Source organism: Pseudonaja textilis, chromosome Z, assembly GCF_049901715.1.
Source record: "Pseudonaja textilis isolate UNSWEBS1 chromosome Z, rPseTex1.2, whole genome shotgun sequence".
Taxonomy (NCBI): Eukaryota; Metazoa; Chordata; class Lepidosauria; order Squamata; family Elapidae; genus Pseudonaja; species Pseudonaja textilis.
The window spans coordinates 34,676,794-34,696,096 of NC_142008.1; the positions used below are offsets into that span (position 1 = coordinate 34,676,794).

A 19,303-nucleotide genomic window follows, 5' to 3' on the forward strand; every position below is an offset into this window, starting at 1 on the left:
TATTAGCCATGATGTCTGCAGCTGGTCCAATGAAAAACTGTACAAAAGAGATGGTTTGCATCCATTAAAGAAAGGGACTGAGTTACTTGGCATTAAATTCACAGATTTCCTGGATAAACATTTAAACTGAACAGCGGGGACAGACAATTAATGGATTCAGAACATTTCTGTCCCCAGCAACCTAAAACTAATAAGGATACCAGTGCATGCAAAATAGATGTTTTTGCAGGTAAGATTACCAACCTTGATGCCAAACAAAACCAAGCATTTAATAATGAGTGCCATACCATGTGCACTAATCAAACAGGTGGCAAGAAAGTAGGGGCAAGGAGGCACAACACAGGTTATGTAGACAGGAAACACAGTGTCAGACATAAAGATCTCAAGTGCCTATATACAAATGCACAAAGTCTGGGGAACAAACAGGGTGAACTAGAACTACAAATACATGAAGGTAAATATGATATAGCTGGAATAACAGAAACTTGATGGGATGAAACCCATGACTGGAACATACTGGTAGAAGGATACAAACTATTCAGAAAAAAAACAGACCCCATAAAAGAGGAGGTGGAGTTGCACTGTATGTAAAGGACCACTATATTGCTATAGAAATGCATGAAATGCATGAAACCAAAGATGAAAACCTCCTAGAATGTATATTATAGGCCACCCAATCAAGCAGAAAATGTAGATGTCCTTTCTGCCAGCCAACTAACAGACATATGCAGGAAACACACAACAACTGTAATGGGAGACTTCAATTATCCTGATATCAATTGGAAAACTAATTCTGCCCCAAGTGAGAAATCAAATAAGTTCCTAACCAACCTAGCTGGCAACTTTGTTGTCCAAAAGGTAGAGGGTAAAACTAGAGGGGCAGCCATACTGGACTTAATTCTAACAAACAGAGAAGGAGTGATAGAGGGAGTTGAAACTGCAGGAACCTTGGGTGAGAGTGATCATGTCATACTAGAATTCAACATAACACAAACACAAGCAACAGAACATAATGACACCAGAGTCTTGGATTTTAAAAGAGCTGATTTCAATAAACTCAGAGAGAATTTGGGAAAGATTCCATGGATGAAAATCCTAAAGGGGAAAACAACTCAAGAATCTTGGGAAACTCTAAGAAGTATGATCTTAGAAGCCCAGACCAGCACAATACCACTGAGAAAGAAAAACAAGAAATCCAAGAAGAAACCAGCATGGCTGCACAAAGATTTATTTGGCAAATTGAAAGAAAAAAAGGACAAGTATAAAAAATGGAAAGAAGGACATATAGCTAAGGCAGAATACCAGCAGATAGCCAGAATCTGCAAAGACGAAGTCAGGATAGCAAAGGCTCAGAATGAACAAAGACTTGCAACAAAAGTCAAAGATAATAAAAAAAAGTTTCTTCCAACATATAAATAACAAGAAAAAAAAATCAAGGAAACAGTCGGTCCACTAAAGAGAGAAGATAGCAAGGAAGTAACAGGCAACAGAGAGAAAGCAAAACTGTTTAACTCATTCTTTGCACCCGTCTTCCCACAAAAAGAAACTATAGCTCAACCTACCAAAAACATAACTGTAAAAGACAATAAAAGTTAAAATAAGCAAAAAAATAGTAAGAGAACACCTGTCTGATCTTGATGAAAACAAATCACCGGGGCCTGATGGATTACATCCCAGAGTTTTAAAGGAGCTGGCAGAGGGCACCTCAGAACCACTGCACCATATCTTTCAAAAATCCTGGAGCACTAGAGTACTAGAGGACTGGAAAAGAGCTGATGTGGTTCCCATCTTCAAAAAAGGAAGAAAAAAAACCAGACCCGAAACTACTGACCAATCAGCCTAAAATCAATAGCCAGGAAGATACTGGAAAAGATAATAAAAAAACAGATCTGCCAACATCTAGAAACAAGTAAAATAATAACAGTCAGCAGGGGTTTGTTAAAAACAGATCATGCCAAATCAATCTTATTTCATTCTTCAACACAGTGACTAAATTAGTAGACCAGCAAAATATTGTGGACATAATATATTTAGATTTCAGCAAGACATTCAACAAAGTAGACCACAACCTACTTCTTAGTAAGCTAGAAAAAAGTGGAATAGATAGCACCACCACTAGATGGACTCGCAACTGGCTGGCAAATCTTACTCAACGAGTAGTCCTTAATGGGTCTAAGTCTACATGGCGGGAAGTAAGCAGTTGGGTGCCACAAGGTTCTGTCTTAGGTCCAGTACTCTTCAATATCTTCATTAAAGACTTAGATGAGGGAATAGAAGGGGAACTTACCAAATTTGCAGATGATACTAAGCTGGCAGGAATAGCTAACACCCAAGAAGATAGGCTCAAGATTCAGATGGATCTTAACAGACTAGAACACTGGGCCATATGTAGAGAAAACTTAGGCAAGAAAAACCAAAAGTACACATATAGACTGGGTGAAACCAGGCTCAATAGCAGTAACTGTGAGAGGGATCTTGGAGTCTTAGTGGACAACCAGCTAAATATGAGCCAGCAGTGTGCAGCAGCCACCAAAAAAGCTAATGCAATCCTAAATTGTATTAACAGAGGGATACAATCAAGATCAAGGGAAGTACTAATACTACTCTATAAAGCCTTAATAAGACCACACCTAGAGTAGTGCATCCAGTTTTGGTCACCATATTATAAAAAAGATGTTGAGACTCTAGAAAAAGTACAGAGAAGAGCAACCAGGATGATTCGGGGACTGGAGGCTAAAACATATGGTTGCAGGAACTGGGCTTGGCTATTCTAGTAAAGAGAAGGACCAGGGGAGACATGATAGAGGTTTTCCAATATTTGAGGGGCTGCCACAGGGAGGAAAGGGTCAAGCTATTTTCTAAAGTGCTTGTAGGCCAGACAAGGAATAATGCATGGAAACTGAACAAGGAGAGATTTAACCTGGAAATAAGGACAAACTTTCTGACAGTGAGAACAATCAACCAATGGAACAGCTTGCCCTCGGAAGTTGTGGGAGCGCCATCACTTGAGACTTTCAAGGAGATTGGACTGCCATTTGTCAGAAATGGTGTGGGGTCTACCCCTTGGTGGGGGGTTGGACTAGATGACCTACAAGGTCCCTTCTAACTCTGATTATCTGTTTGATCTGTTTATTTTTAATTAATGATGAAACTTGTAATGGCGCTATTTTAAAACCTGCATTTTTACAGTAGAAATTAATTGTAGTATGAGATACAATTGAAAATGAAAAAAAAACTATTCTATACAAATCAATACCACATTACAGTACTCCTCGACTTACAACCTCAAATTTTGATCAGAATTTCAACTGTAAGTCAAAATTTTTAAAGTGTATCATCATATGACTGGACACAAATTTACAACCATTATTATTATTAAACAAATCACTGTGGTTCATTAATAAATGATTGTTAAGTGAAGCCATTCCACAATTGATACTACTTGCCAGAAACTGTCTAGAAAGGTCGCAAATCACCATCACATGAATTCAGGATACTGAACTGGTTGTAAATGTAAGCTGTTTTGTCATGCATCTGAATTGCAATTATGTCACTAGAGGGATGATGCGACTAAATTCAAGGGCAGGTCATAAATCACTATTTCTGAGGCCATTGTAACTTTGAACTATGATTGAACCAACGGTCATATGTCAAGTGGTTCTGCTTACCTCAGGAAAAAAAAGTCTGATAAAATGTTCGTGTAGTTTGCTATAGCATTTTTTCAGAATATTTTCAATTTCCCAATCTTACAGCTTTATTGTTTAACAACATCCCATCTAAATATTAACTAGGTCAGGTCTTGCTTATGCATTTTAAAGGGAGAAGGATGCTGGTATAGAATTAAAACAATGTTGTGTAAAAACTTAAGGCAATGTTGTGTACAAAATAAACTGAGAAGATAAGTGTAGTATTAAGTGGTAAAAGAAAGGCAGTAGAACATTAGCTCTTGAAAGCAGGATAGCAAAATAGTTGATTAATGGAGGGAGAACTGGAAAAAAGGTGATACATTATTATAATATCTTCATCATTTTATGCTGTCATTTTATACAAATAATCCTTAATTTACTACCACAATTAGGACTGAAACTCCACTCTCCAAGCAATGTGATTGTTAAGTGAGTTATTACATGACCAGACCCAACTTTACAACCATTTTTATTTCAGTTGTTAAATGAATCACATGGTTAAGTGAACATAATTTTTTTTTAAGTGAATTTGACTTCCTCCATTGATTTTGATGAAAGCGAATTGGGAAAGTCACAAATCATTGAAAGGTGCTGCAACTATTGTAAATGCAAGCCAGTTGTCAAATGCCTAAAAAGCAGTCGTGGCTGTGAGATGGAATGTAACACAACTTTGATAATGGATTGTAAGTCATGTTTTCCAAAACTATCATAATTTGAAACTGTCATTAAATGAATAGCCATAGGTCAAGAACTACTTGTGTATAAGTATGGATGTATTTTGCAAAAAACAAAACAAAATATATTCTATAATTATAAGACTGGAATCTATAATTCTAATTTATACACAGCCTTGTGTCATTTATATTTAGCATGAAGCAAAAACTGATGGAGCATCTATTACAGGTTTTCTCATCACTGTCTTTCTTTCAGGGTAGTAGGAAGAAAACAGAAGATTTCAAATAAAATAAAATAAATGATGTATGCACAATAGAGTTATCCATATTCTTATATACAGCTATGTAACATGTCTAGAATTATTAGATACAGAAGTATTAGAAATAGCAGAGAACCAATGTATGCCTCCTGTATTTCTAGGCAGAAATTTCTTGCCTGAATCAGAGCTCCTGTTCAAAAGATGGCTCAATACCATGTTGATATAAAAGAATGAAAAGCAAAATAACTTGGTCAATTTCTGGGACTTCTTTAAAAACAAGTTCTCAATTTCAGACTGCCCATTTTATTTTTATATATTGTTAATGAATATTATATTTAATAAATTTATTTTACATCATATATTTTATTATATAAACATTATATACATATTATATAAATATTATTATACAAATTTAGCTCTTAGGCTAAAGAATATTGGATTACTGCAGTGATATAATATGAAATTAAATTTACCCTGACAAAATATCTCATGATCTTGTTCTGGAAGTCCCCTGGAGGTAGCAATAAATACAGTAAAACTTCACACAGATCCCTTAGGAATCCTAAAAGTACAAGGTAAGAATGCTTATCAAAATCTAGTAATATCCATCTATCCATCCACCCATCTACTAAGTTTTTATATACTTTAAATATGATTTTAGATGTAAATATACATTTAGCCATAGAATTAATCTGAAACATTTTGCAACATTTCTACACTAACAGAAAAATAGTAGAGAAATATGCTTCTTTTCCCCGACAGTAAAATTAAATGTCATATCAAACTATCAATATAGACATTTAGACAAATTAAATAATTTCTTTTCCCCTTAAATAGTGCACTGCAGACTTTTAATTTTTTCACCAGTCATACAATTGTATTCTTTATTTTAAAGTATATAATTCTTTTATAATATAGTAAAATAATTATATAGCCATAGTTTGCACATAATACATATTAATACCTAATATTTTACTCCATGTAAATTATGTTTTAAAGCTTAATAAAAAGTAATCTATATCTATATTGTAAAATATAGATGATGATCAGCATGTTTCATTTATTTAAAACACAATTAAGAAAGAAAATAATCATATACCTTCTTCATCTTTGGGAGATGTGCAGACTAGATCACGACAGATGGTCTCTTCCATTTCAACTTCAACTTCAAAAAATGTATCTACAAAATCTTCTGCTCCATCTACACCAAAATTGAAAACTTGAGCAGATTTTATCTAGAAGAATTTTTGTCTGCAATAATCCCTATTACTGCATTCAGATTTCTCCTCCTTATTAACATATGTTATTTTATCATTTATGTATTATTTGTATATGGTTTAGTAATTTCTCTTTTCCTACATTTTCAAGTGTATCCAGCTGCTAATGAACACTGTCAATTTCGAAGAGTTCATTGTATGTACAGCTGTACTGCAATTACAATATATAGCGTATATAGTGCTTTCCACATCAGATTCAAAAGATAACAAGGAATATCTTCTTGTCTTTGAATGTATAACACAAAGCAAAAAAGAATAATAATTCTTACTGGTTTTTGTGCAGTAGGAAGCAAAGTGTTATTTGCTAGACTGTACTGCATTGCACATCCTGTATTTCCATTACCATTTTAGTTACTTTGCAAATCATGTGAGGATGGCCAAAATATTCTACATTCAAGACCAGCAATTCACGTACTCTACCCCTTCCATCCAGGGTTATGAATTTTGGCTGAATAGAAATTAAAAGAAAGCTTTTCTACAGAAGGCACATTTGTTTCTGGCCAGTGACTTCTGTTTATGCAGGAATCTACTGTTGAACTTACAAAACCAAAATTTTCAAATTCCTTTCTTTAAATTCCCCTGAAAATGCCTCTATTTTCCTTTCTTTAAAAAAAACGCAAGGTATATCATTGGGAAGCCAAAAATCAGGCTAAAGATGAAGAAAGCAGAAAAAAAAACAGTGAGGGGAGCAGGTATCTCTATCAAGCAGTATAATGCATGCCATGTACAACATGCCATTTATCTGTAATGTAAACGGAAGAGTGACTGAATTAAGGAACTTTTAGTGGAAAAAAACAAAGTGTACCTTCTGTTTCGCTGTTTCTACTTCTGGAACAGCATTGATCCCAAGGTCCATATGGCCATGACTTACAGGCAAGTCTTAAAGACCTGGAAAGACCTGACTCTTCTAGAAGGTACTGTATCAGGATGCTTTGTGAATTCACTGATTTAGTATTGGTTTCAAGTTTTCATACTCTCTGGATGCTTGTCTATTATGTTTACAATATTATTTATTGTTATATTGTGTTAACTTTTTTGTACAACACCTTGAATTCATCAAAATCAAATGGCTTTATAAATATAGTAAAATAAATATAAAATAGCAATAACTTTGTACATAAGACAGATTGAATTAATGCAACTTAGGAAAGAAACTGCCTTCAATTAATTTATTATAACATTTCTATAAGAACATATTTAGCCAGTACCTTTAATCTGATCATCTCTTTCAGTTATTCTTTGCTGAGCTTTTCTGAATACTCTAAGATGAGTAGTAAAATCATCTACAATTCGAGTAGTAAAATAAGGCTGCCAATCTATTTCTTTTGTCCTTAAAAATTTAAAGAAATTGACAATGTATTACATAAAAGGCTTCTAACATAAATTGACACTTTCTCTGATCTTAACTTGTTCATTGGATGATAATTTTAATTAGTTTTTTGACACTACAATAACATGTACTCTTTTGCTAAGATAGTTTTATTTTGATATTTCATAGATGCTTTTTTACAGTTTGTTTGGCTTTTGTATATCCAAATGTTATACAAAATGGAGGAGAAGATTTTAACAAAATTGTCCAGCTGGAGTGACATTGATCATAAAGACTTAAGACTTCTGCACAATATATTAAGTTCAGCCAATACTTGAATCTGCTTTGCCAAAGCCTGGCTTCTACAAACTAAAACTACCTTTAATTTTCAGTGAACATTTTGCACACAACAGAGTCATCACTGTATTTTTCTGCCAACATACTATTATGTTAATTCTTTTATCTCACAAAGCTCCCTCTATATTCTTATACAAACTTAAGTTCTTAATATGAAGGGAATGTTTTACGGCAATAATGATGAATCATAAATGGCTAATTAGCAATGATTCCATCCACTAAAATCCACCTAAATATCACTAAATTTAAGTTTATTAAGTTCCTATAAAATGCATAGATATTTAAATTATAGCTAACTCTTCACAATTTTAAGTCAAATGTGTAATAATGCTACTTTTTAAAAGATGTTCAGTTTTGCCATCAGCTTCATAAATGAAGTGGAATTGTCTCTTGGATGTGGCAAATGGCCCACACTGGATCTATCCTGAAATTCAAGGATGATTTCGGCATGGACTATTTGCAGTATGGAGCATTTAAAACCAACAGCCAGAGTCAAGAGACCTCCTTCTAGTTCATAGAACTGGCTGCAAATGCCCCATGTTGTTAGAATGCTTTTCAGCCAGCTGCAGCTTCTCTTTGAAGGCAGCAGTGGCTTGCAACCCTTCCTGCTACTTTCCCAGTGACTGTCTGGAGAAGCCAGCAGGGAAGATTACAAATGTCAATCACATGATCACAAGGTGCCTGGTAATCAATCATGTGAACAGATTGCCAAGCCACCAGACTGCAATCACATGACTGTGGGGGTCTGTAATGACGATAACTTAGAGTATGTGTCATAAGTCTGTTCATTCAACAGCAATGTAATTTCAAATAGACTCCGAACTTTATTAAGTTCATATATTGATTAAGCAAAGAAAACCTGTAACAGTATTTTTTGTGAAATACCTAGGTAGTTTTTGTAAATAACATGCATTTGAGGATATTCACATATTAATCTTCTTTTATAAAATATTGGGAGATTTTTACAGATTTGTTTGAAAACTACCGAAAATAATTCTTACCTAGAAGAAAACTGAATTAATGCATTTTGGAGAGTCTGCCTGATTTCAAGAAGAAAAGATTCATCATCACTTAGTGTATAATACCAATACTGGACATAGTCACGCAAGGAAAATTGAATGATCTGAAACATACATTTTTAAAGAAATCAAACATTAAAACATTCATAAAGCAATTACTTTTAACAAATATTTAGCAAATCAACTTCATAAAATAAAAATTTTTGCTTATAATGGTCTAGTTATGTTTGTATTACTTTATAAAAATGTATAAAAATGAAACTTCAAACAAGTAACACTGATCACTGTCTGAAATACTAATGACAATGTTAATTATAGAATACCTTTACTTTACAGGTAGTCCTCAATTTACAACAACAATTGAGCCCAACATTTCCATTGCTAGGCAAGGCATTTGTTAAGCGAGTTTTGTCCCATTACATTTTTTTTTGCCACAGTAGTTAAGGAAATCACTGCAATTATTAAATGAATCATATGGTTGTTAAGTAAATCTCACTTTCCTCATTGACTTAGCTTGGAGAAGCCAATAGGAAAGATTACAAATAGTGATCACATGACACCAGAACAGTGCAACAATCATAAATACATGGGAACTGACAAATTCCTGAATCTGATCACATAAGTATGGGGACATACAACATACCTGTGTGGAAACCAATGATAAATCACATTTTTCAGTTCCGTTATAAATTTGAACGGTCACTAAGTGAATGGTTGTTAAGTCAAGGACTACCTCTACAGCTTTTCAAATTAAGGATAAATAAGAATTTCATTTTATCCAGATTTTTAAACAAATTAATCTAATTATTCCTAAAAATATTTCAACAGATAGAATTATGCTGTGTTGTCTTCTGAACTGAAGTGGAACTGAACGAATATGAATACAAGAAGAAATAACATGGAACTGTTATAAATCAATTCTTACATCCTTAGATCTTTTAATTTTCTTTCTTGTCTGCTAACTTGGTTTTGTGTGTGTGTGTGTCTATTGTGTGCATGTGCAATCTTCATTTAATTTCCATTGCCAGCATTCTAATATAATAGTATTAATAATAGTATTAATTTGAATTCTGTTTTCAATTATCCTCTTTTGCCTTTTATTACTGTTTTCAATAGATTTCATATAGAAATGATTCTAGTAATAGAAATGAGTGCACCCATACTTGCCCCATATGTTTCCAAGCACTTACAACTCCATATTTTCTGATTTTTCATATTCTAGAAATTTCAGAAGTTGAAAAGGAAATAAGTGTAGGAAATGATATATTTTAGAATGACTAAAGAAGTACATATATATTGGCAAAGAAGGAACACCATTAAATGTGCTATGTGACATGCGTATTATCAGTGTTTCTATAATTTACCAGGAGACTATTTTGTTTGTTTTAATTTTCTCATAATAGCAATACCACTTTATAGTGCTTTACAGCCTTCTTTAAGTGGTTTACAGAGTCAGCATATTTCCCCCAATAATTTGGGTCCTCATTTTACCCACCTCGGAAGGATGGAAGGCTGAGTCAACCTTGAGCCTGGTGAGATTCGATATGCCAAATTGAAGGCAGCTGGCTGCAACAGAAGTAGCTTGCAGTACTTCACTCTAACCACTGCATCACTGAGGCTCTTATATAATCCTAGAATTAAGCGCTTATTTAAGAGGTTAATATAATTTGGATGGGGACAATGTGTGAACTTGCTAGAATATTGCAGCTACAATTGATTATTTATATTTTTGTAGCCTTAAAGTTGGTCTTTCTATCCCTATTAGAATCAATACAAGTTCCACATATTTTCTTCCATGTACTATTTCTCGTGCTCTACACCAAGGGTGGGATTCTACCATTCAAACAAGTTTGGGCGAACTGGATGTACATCTGATTCACTGAACCAGTAGTTGAACTGATCGTCTGGCCCCACCCAGCCTCTCCAAGAAGTCTCCATGCAGCCCATTTTGGATGCAGGTAAGAGATAGATAGAATTCTTTATTGGCCAAGTGTGATTGGACATACAAGGAATTTGTCTTGGTGCAAATACTCTCAGTATACATAAAAGAAAAGATACATTCATAAAGAGTCAAGAATCTTAAGGTACAACACTTAATGATAGTTATAGGGTACAATAAGCAAGCAAGTCATACTAGGGAACAGTCAATACGGATCGTAAGGATACAAGCGACAAAGTTACAGTCACAAGTGGGAGGGGATGGATGATAAGGAGTGATGAGAACATTAACAGTAATAGTAGTGCAGACTTTGTAAATAGTTGAACAGTGTTGAGGGAATTATTTGTTTAGCAGAGTGATGGCTTTCAGAAAAAAACTGTTCTTGTGTCTAGTTGTTCTGGGGTGCAGTGCTCTATAGCATTATTTTGAGGGAAGGAGTTGATACAGTTTATGTCCGGGTTGTGAGGTGTCTGTAAATATTTTCACAGCACTCTTTTTGACTCGTGCAGTATACAGGTCCTCGAATGAAAGCAGGTTGGTAGTAATTATTTTTTTCTGCAGTCTAATTATCCTCTGTAGTCTGTGTCTTTCCTGCTGGGTTACAGAACCAAACCAGACAGTTATAGAGGGGCAGATGACAGAATAATTTCTTTATAGAACTGTATCAGCAGCTCCTTGGGCAGTTTGAGCTTTCTGAGTTGGCGCAGAAAGACCGTTCTTTGTTGTGCTTTTTTGATGACGTTTTTGATGTTAGGTGTCCATTTTAGGTCTTGTGATATAGTAGAAGCTAGAAATTTGAAGGTCTCTACTGTTGATACTGTGTTATCTAATATTGTAAGAGGTGGTAGTATGGGAGGGTTTCTTCTAAAGTCTACCACCATTTCTACGGTTTTGAGTGTGTTCAGTTCCAGATTGTTCCAGTTATACCATGACGCAAGTTGTATAATCTCCTGTCTGTATGCGGATTCGTCGTTGTCTTGAATGAGACCAATCATTGTTGTGCCATCAGCAAACTTCAGCATTTTAACAGAGGGATCGTTTGAGATGCAGTTATTGGTATATAGGGAGAAGTGGAGAAAATACACAGCCTTGAGGGAGCCCTGTGCTAATTGTACAGGTATCAGATGTGATTCTGCCTAGCTTCATCTGCTGCTTCCTGTCTGTTAGGAAGCTTATGATCCACTTACAAGTGTGTTCAGGTACCACTAGTTGGTTTAATTTACTTAGAAGAATGTCTGGAATGATGGGTGTTGAATGCTGAACTGAAGTCTACAAAGAGGACCCTTGCGTAGGTATTTGGAGATTCAAGGTGTTAGGATGTAATGCATCATCTGTCGATCTATTTGCTTGGTATGCAAACTACGTGGGATCTAACAATGGATCCATGATGGTTTTCAGGTGAGACAGCACAAGCCTTTCAAAGATTTCAATAACTACAGATGTTAGAGCAACATGTCTGTAGTCATTCAGTTCCTTGATGGAGGGCTTCTTTGGCACTGGGATGATAGTACAGCGTGTGAAGCAGGAAGGAACATAATACACAGCACAATAGTGATCTATTGAAGATTCGGGTGAAGATGGGGGCCAATTGGTCAGAACAGACTTTTAAGCAAGAAGGAGTTACACATTTTCATTAAATTATGATTTTCTGTCTGGTCCTGGTGCTTTTCCTGGCTTTTGTCTGTGAAATAGATCTTGCACTTCTTTTTCTGTGATCACCAGAGGTTGTGAACCCAATGGATTGGGGCCAGTTGTAGGAGGCTTGGCTGTTGCTGGTGTGTTTGAGATGAGGGTTGTGGAGATATGTGGCTGTAGTTTCCTTTCAAGCCTTCAGTAAAACACATTCAGGTCATCTGCTAGTTGTTGATTTCCTTCTGCCTGGGAAGGAGGTTTAATGTAGCCAGTGATGTTTTCCACATGTCTGCTGGTTCATTTGTTGAGAACTGATTCCTTAACTTTTCAGAGTAGCTTCTTTTTGCTGCTCTGATCTCTCTTGTTAATATGTTTCTGGCCTGATTGTATAGCATTCTGTCAACTTTTCTGTGTGTAGGGTACACGTGGAGGCTCTGAAAGGTGAAAAACTGGAAGTCTAGAAACAGGCCTGTTTCTGGCTTCTAAAGGCCCTCTGGAGCCCAGGGGGAGCTGTTTTTGCCCTCCCAGAGGCCCGAGAAAAGTCCCCAGATCCTGGGAAAGGTGAACCCCCCTGGAAGTTCTGGTAGGCCATGCCCACCATGGCCACACTCACCCAGCAACTGGGCAGTGAACCGTAGTTGATATTTTTGAATCCCACCCCCGCTCTACACTAATTTTCATAAAATTATGATTTTCCATTCTCTTACAACAGAATGTATTGTTTCAAGTTTTCCCTAATTTGTAGCAATCCACCTGTGATAATTTTGTATTTACTTGAATATTAGCTTACTCCAATCATAGTTTCTGAGATTAGATAAGAGGTAAATGTTTCTGTCTCATTAGATAGGGAGAAGTGGTAGAATAAGCAAGTTACCTATAATTGACATTTTCTCATGTAAGCAAACCATAGCAGTATCTACAGTTATGATCTATTCAGATTAGCAGCATAGATAATATAGTACACCTGTACTATGCAAAACTAACTTTATCTAGCTATTTAAACTTCTAGCATACATTTCATCATATTCAAGAAATTCTGCTCAGAATGCATACAGTGTGCATAATTATTAGGCAAGTTATATTTTTGAGGATTAATTTCATCACTGAACAACTACTGTGCTCTTGATAAATCCAAAATATTAATAAATCTCGAAACTGAATATTTAAGAGAGTAAAAGTGAAGTTTTGGCTTTCTTAGGAGAATATCTATGTGTATACAATTATTGGACAACTATTAGTGTGAAGAATTATTATGCAACTAAATGAAAATTTGCCCATCTCACTCATTTATTTGCATCTGCTAAAGTGAGAATAATAAACAAACAACTTAAAATGTACAAATAAACATTTCTGTCATTTTTTTAAAAGTGACCAATATAGCCACCCTTCTTTTCAATAATAGTCATAAGCCTTCCATTCATGAAGTCTGTCAGTTTCTTGATCTGTTGACAGTCAACTCTTTGTGCTGTAGCAACCACAACCTCCCAGACACTTTTCAGAGGGGTGTACTGTTTTCTTTCCACTGTAAATCTCCCATTTAAGAAGGGCCTACAAGTTCTTAAAAGGATTTAAGTCAGGGGAGGAAGGGGCCATGTCATTATTATTTCATCTTTAAGGTTTTTACTAGTTAGTATACAGTGGACTATTTCAATGCATGTGTTGGAGCACTGCCCTGCTTAAAAATCACCGTCTTCTTGAAAGATGAAGACTTTTTCCTGTAAAACTGCTTGAAGAAAGTGTCTTCTAAAAACTGGTAATAGGTTTGGGAATTGATTTTGAGTCCATCTTCAACCCAGAAAGGTCCAACTAGCTCATCTTTAATAATACCATTATCACACCTCCACTTTTCTGGAGTCCGAGTCAAAGTCGAGCTCTGTGCCTATTACTGATCAAGCCATGTTCCCATTTATTTAGTCTGTCAAGAGTCACTCTCATCTCATCAGTCCATAAAACCTTTGAAAAATCTGTCTTCATATATTTCTTGGCCCAGTCTTGCCATTCAACTTATGTGTCTTATTCAATGATGGTTGGGTTTTAGCCTTCCTTACTTTGTCTGAGCACTTGTCTGAGCACACCTGGTACTTCTGGGCACTCCAGGTAGGTTGCAATTCTGGAATATGAGAGCACTGGAGGATAATCGGTTCCTGTAGCTTCTCATTTGATTCTTCTCAAATCTTTGGCAGTTAATGTGCATCTTTTTTCTCAACACATTTCTTGTGACCTGTTGATTATTTGCAACAAAAAAATTGATGGTTCTGTGATCACGCCCCTTAGCAATCTTCAGATCTTAGCAATTTCAAGAGTGTTGAAAGATTATTTACTATTTTTGACTTTTTAGAATCAGTTAAATCTTTTTTTTTATTTACTTTGCCTGAGGAAAAGAAACTACCTAATAATTATGCACAGCTTGATATAGGGTGCTGATCTCCTTAGACCAGTCCCGCCCTCATTACACAAATTCACCTCACTGATATGCTTAAATCCACTAAGCATTCAAGTTTATACAGCTTGGAGGTGGAAATATGCATTAAAATGATGATATGGTCAAAATACTAACTTGCCTTATAAGTGTACACACAATGTACTTATGTTCTGCAAATAATTGTGCCATTAGTTTTGAAATACCCTTCATGAGAACAATTAATTTTTCAAAACAAATCCTAAACAGTAATAGCAAGAGTTTCAAGAATAAGTTTAGGAGGGGAACTGGCACTAGTAACAATATAGGAAGAGGAATATAAGGGGAGAGAGAGAGAGAGAGAGAGAGAGAGAGAGAGAGAGAGAGAGAGAGAGAGAGAGAGCATCCACAATTTTGCTATCTTTGCTAGATGTATTAATCAAGGTTGAGGTCAAACTTATAGGCCAGAGACAATATCCCTCAGAGAGTCTGAAGACAAAAAAGCTAAATCTGATTCACAGAATAATTTCAGGAGAAAACAAATATTACTGTAATATCGGTAGCCGTTGTTTTGCAATGAAATTGGGACCAGCAGCTTTATTGCTAAATGATACTGTCACTAAGCTGAAAATTATATAACTGCATTTGTTTTATAATATTTACAATATTATTTCAGCTTTTCTTTTTTCCCACCCTTCCAGTCATTTTAGGGCTCAACTTGGGGTTAGGATAATTAACAAGAAGAGAATTAATGTTTGTATTTATATTCATTGGACAGGAAGGGAGTACAAGAGAGTAAGCAGGCATACAATGGAGAACACACTGAAAGAAATGTATTAGCACTGACTGCATATTATGCTCTTCGCTCCAAGCAGTTTAAGAACTGAAAATATATTGAAAGTATAACACTGATTAAAATCTTGTCAATTACAAGCAGTAATGAGAGTCAGCTAAGGTAACAGAGCTGAGTAAACTTGTGGTTAGTACCAGCTGGGAAATTCCAGAAAGAAAGGCAGCTCAATAATAGTTGCTTGTTTAACTAATGTAAAAAATGTTTTTTTTTTTTAAAAAAGAGGTCTATGTGTGTCAGGCACAGAATAACATGCTAACTTTTGATGATGAGAGAGGAGGGGGACGGGGAGGGGGAGGGAGGGAGGGGGAGGGGGGAGAGAGAGAGAGAGATGTTGCCGACGTCATAAATATGGGCATTAGTTACGCATTAGTTACAGTTACTTTTTCAGTACTGTTGTAATTTCAAATGATTGCTACCCAAAGTAGTCGTTCAGTGAGGTCCTAGCTTGACAACAGAGAGAGAAATGCTGACAAGACACATACACTCTTCATGAGTGAAAGACTTTTGGGTAAAGTCAAACCATTTAGGAGAAGCTATATTTTATATTATATTGTGAATTTTCCTTTCCAGATTCAAAAATAGGTACTTCATACTGCAAATGACATTCATGTTACTTGTAACATAAATTATACACCGTACAATTTAAATACTTAAGATTATTCTCTTATCAATAATCTTTACATTTAATAATGTAAACAGAACATTATAGTAATAAACTTTTTAAAAATCAATGTTTTTCAACTCACTTGCTGAAGAGGTTCATCAATTATATAGGCACCAGTTAACCTCCTATCAATCTTAATAGGTTTGCTTTCCTCTTTCATTTCTTCTATGCACTTTGGGAAAGAATACACAAAACTAATGTCAGTTTAGCTTGCAATTTTAGTTCACATAAACACAAATTTTGAACAAAGTCTATGCTTTACAATATAACAGCAAAGTAGTATTTTCAAATTAGAGGTGGGATATAAACAAACAAATAATTGTTCTTTCTTTCATTGTTATTATTTCTTCTTAAATTCACCAGATTTTAATCAAGGTATGATAAAAACAAACAAACATACCTGCACTGTTATTATTTCCTCATAAACACTCCCATGCTTAAATTGTTATAAAAAGAATAACATATTGGACTAGGGCCAAGCAAGCCTAAATTCAAGTCACTTCATTACCATCATATTTAAATCAACCTTATTTACATGAATGGCATGAGGGGGAAAAAAACCCACTTATAGTTTATCTGACTCTTTTTGTTAGACAGATACTATTCTTCTAGAAATAACTCTACAATTTCAAATGATCACAATATATCAAAATATACTTAATGTATACAATATATCTAGATTCGTGTAACGGTAATATATGGATTCCAAGATCACAAAAATACACACAATTTTAAAACTTCTGAACTTTTCATTAGGCTAAATTTCTACAATCAGATGGATGAAAGAGAGAACATAAGTACAGTAAAAATTATTCTAAAACAAAATTTTACAGATTTCTAATATACAGCATTAGTTAATCTTCAACTATCAACAATAACTGGCAGCGGAATTTCTATTACTAAGCAAAGCAGTCATAAAGTACAATGATACATGACTGCATAGCTTAGCAACGGTAACCTCAAAGTCCTATTGCTATTTTTAAGCTAGATAGCATGTTGTTAAGTGTGACTTCTGCTGACTTCCAACAAACAAAGGAAATATATAAAAAGGGATCCATTTTACATTTAAAAAAATATTGTAAAAATCATGGGTTTTACCCCAATTGCAAAAGGTTATTTCTTAGTGTTCTGTGATACAAAGAGATTCACCTTGAGACAGTCAGGAAGAAAAAGTGAGTAACATCAATGCAAAAAGAACTTGGCATTGAAGTTTCATCATCCTGTCAGTAGGTATAAGGCTAGTACAATATATGTACAAGACTGTGGTAGAATTATCTAATATAAACCAAATGCTTTGGATATGGAGATAGTATGCCTTCCAAACAATAAAATGCTCAGGTTCATGAAACTACATGCCTTGGTCTGCCACTTATGATCAGAGGGTTCAGAGGTATGCTCTCCATCTTGTCATATATGTGAAAGGGATGAGAACATGCATCAGAGAGTGACATACAAAGATAATTTCTTTGGCAAGGTTCTTTTAGATCAGGCATCAGACTTCCTTGATACAGGGCAGAATCAGGAACTTAGAGAAACAGAATCAAACCCAGAAAAGTGTCCCATGCTTATAGTGAGCAAAACAAGAGATCAAATGGACAATTGGCAATTATAAAAATGTATGATTCAGAAATTACAGCATTAAAATTGTGGGGAAAAATTCTTTTTAGAGTTTTAAGTGGCAAATTAAAAAAAAGACCTTTTGAACGAAAAGTTTAACTGCAGTTCAATCACAAATCTTGAAAATCCATTAATAGTCTAATTTACACTTTAGGTAAATGTAACATTTCCCGAAGTCAATTGTTGTTTCAATTTTGTTGTGCAACCCAGCTTCTCCCTTTACAATACAGTGGGTCCTAGACTTACAACAGTTCATTTTGTAACCTTTCAAAGTTACAAAGACATTGAAAAAAATGACTTACGGTAGTTTTTCACGCTTATGACCATTATAGCATCCCCAGTCATGTGATTAAAATTCAGACATTTGACAACTGATTCATTTATGATGGTTGAATTGTCCTGGTGTCATGCGATCACCAAGTCAATGGGAAATACAGATTCACCTAACAACAGTGTTACTAACTTAAAAACTGATTCACTCAATAACTATGAGAAGAAAATTCATAAACTGAGGCAAATTTCACCTAACAATTGTCTAATTTAACAACAGAAAATTTGGGCTCAATTGTGATCTTAAGTTGAGGACTACCTACATTCACTTTAAAAGAGAAATACATTGATTGCAAGTTGACTTTAAATATTGTGCAAAAAGTTGTTTAAATATTGTGCAAAAAGTTTGCTTACTCATAAAAACTGGAGGGGTAAATGCTATATAATAAAACTTTTATTTCTTGTTGCTTACCTTATTAATGCCAAATGAGGTGGGAGGAAGAAAGGAGTGTTCACACTGTTCAAGGTACTTCTCTGAATTAGTTTTTCCAAACAGAAGTGTTACCACAAAGCCCCTCAAAAATAAATTATATAACAAACTTTGAGATAATGTAGTGACTAACATTCACAATATAGAACAACTACACATATATGCACATTTCTAAGGCTATTCCTATAATTTAAAAAACACAGTTGGTAGAATTAAGTTCTCCTTAATGCCATTAAAATTGTTCCTCTAGAGAGAATTGAAAATTATTATAATTTCATAGTATTGTTTACAGCAAATTTTAAAATAGAAATACACAATTGAGTAACTCATAACTATTCAGAAAACTGAAAATAGTTTCAATGAGTACATAGAAGTAATATTTGAAGGTAACAAATATTTATATATTTTAACTCAAGATGCTTGTGTTCCTTACAAAATATTGCTAAAAGGGCTGGGCAAAATGTCTAAAAAATTTAAAAATAAGCTTGTTTTGGTAAATATAAATACATCAGACTCTTTGGGAAATGTAAGTTACATATTTCTGTTATATTTTCAACCTCTTTGTCCTTGATTCCAAATTTAAGTTTAGGCATACAGAGAGATGATAATTTATGTAATATCTTGTTACTTGATCTACAATGTACATTATATATAAAATGTATACAATAAATTATATAAAACACAGTATAGGACAAGGCTCATATTATATCATAGATATAGACAAGTTGGCCTTTACACAGGATCATCTGGTGTTTGATACCCTTCATACAGACTCTCAAGCCCTACATATCTCATTGCTTGACTACTGTAACATACTTTACATAGGGCAAACCTGAAGATCACAAGCTTCAGCTCAGA

General features: G+C 34.6%; 1 protein-coding gene across 16 annotated transcripts in view; it reads right to left on the reverse strand.

The window, feature by feature from the left end:
- SNX13 (sorting nexin 13) overlaps positions 1 to 19,303 on the reverse strand; it is a 100,462-nt gene that overhangs the window by 35,934 nt on the left and 45,225 nt on the right. For all 16 annotated transcript variants that reach the window (XM_087916331.1, XM_087916324.1, XM_087916326.1 and 13 more), the window contains exons 3-8: positions 18,428 to 18,530; positions 16,151 to 16,240; positions 8,565 to 8,686; positions 7,106 to 7,227; positions 5,720 to 5,821; positions 5,094 to 5,182 (exon numbers count right to left, since the gene is read on the reverse strand). In XM_087916331.1, coding sequence (XP_087772457.1) covers positions 5,094 to 5,182; positions 5,720 to 5,821; positions 7,106 to 7,227; positions 8,565 to 8,686; positions 16,151 to 16,240; positions 18,428 to 18,530 — 628 coding nt within the window. The remainder of the gene's footprint in view (positions 1 to 5,093; positions 5,183 to 5,719; positions 5,822 to 7,105; positions 7,228 to 8,564; positions 8,687 to 16,150; positions 16,241 to 18,427; positions 18,531 to 19,303) is intronic.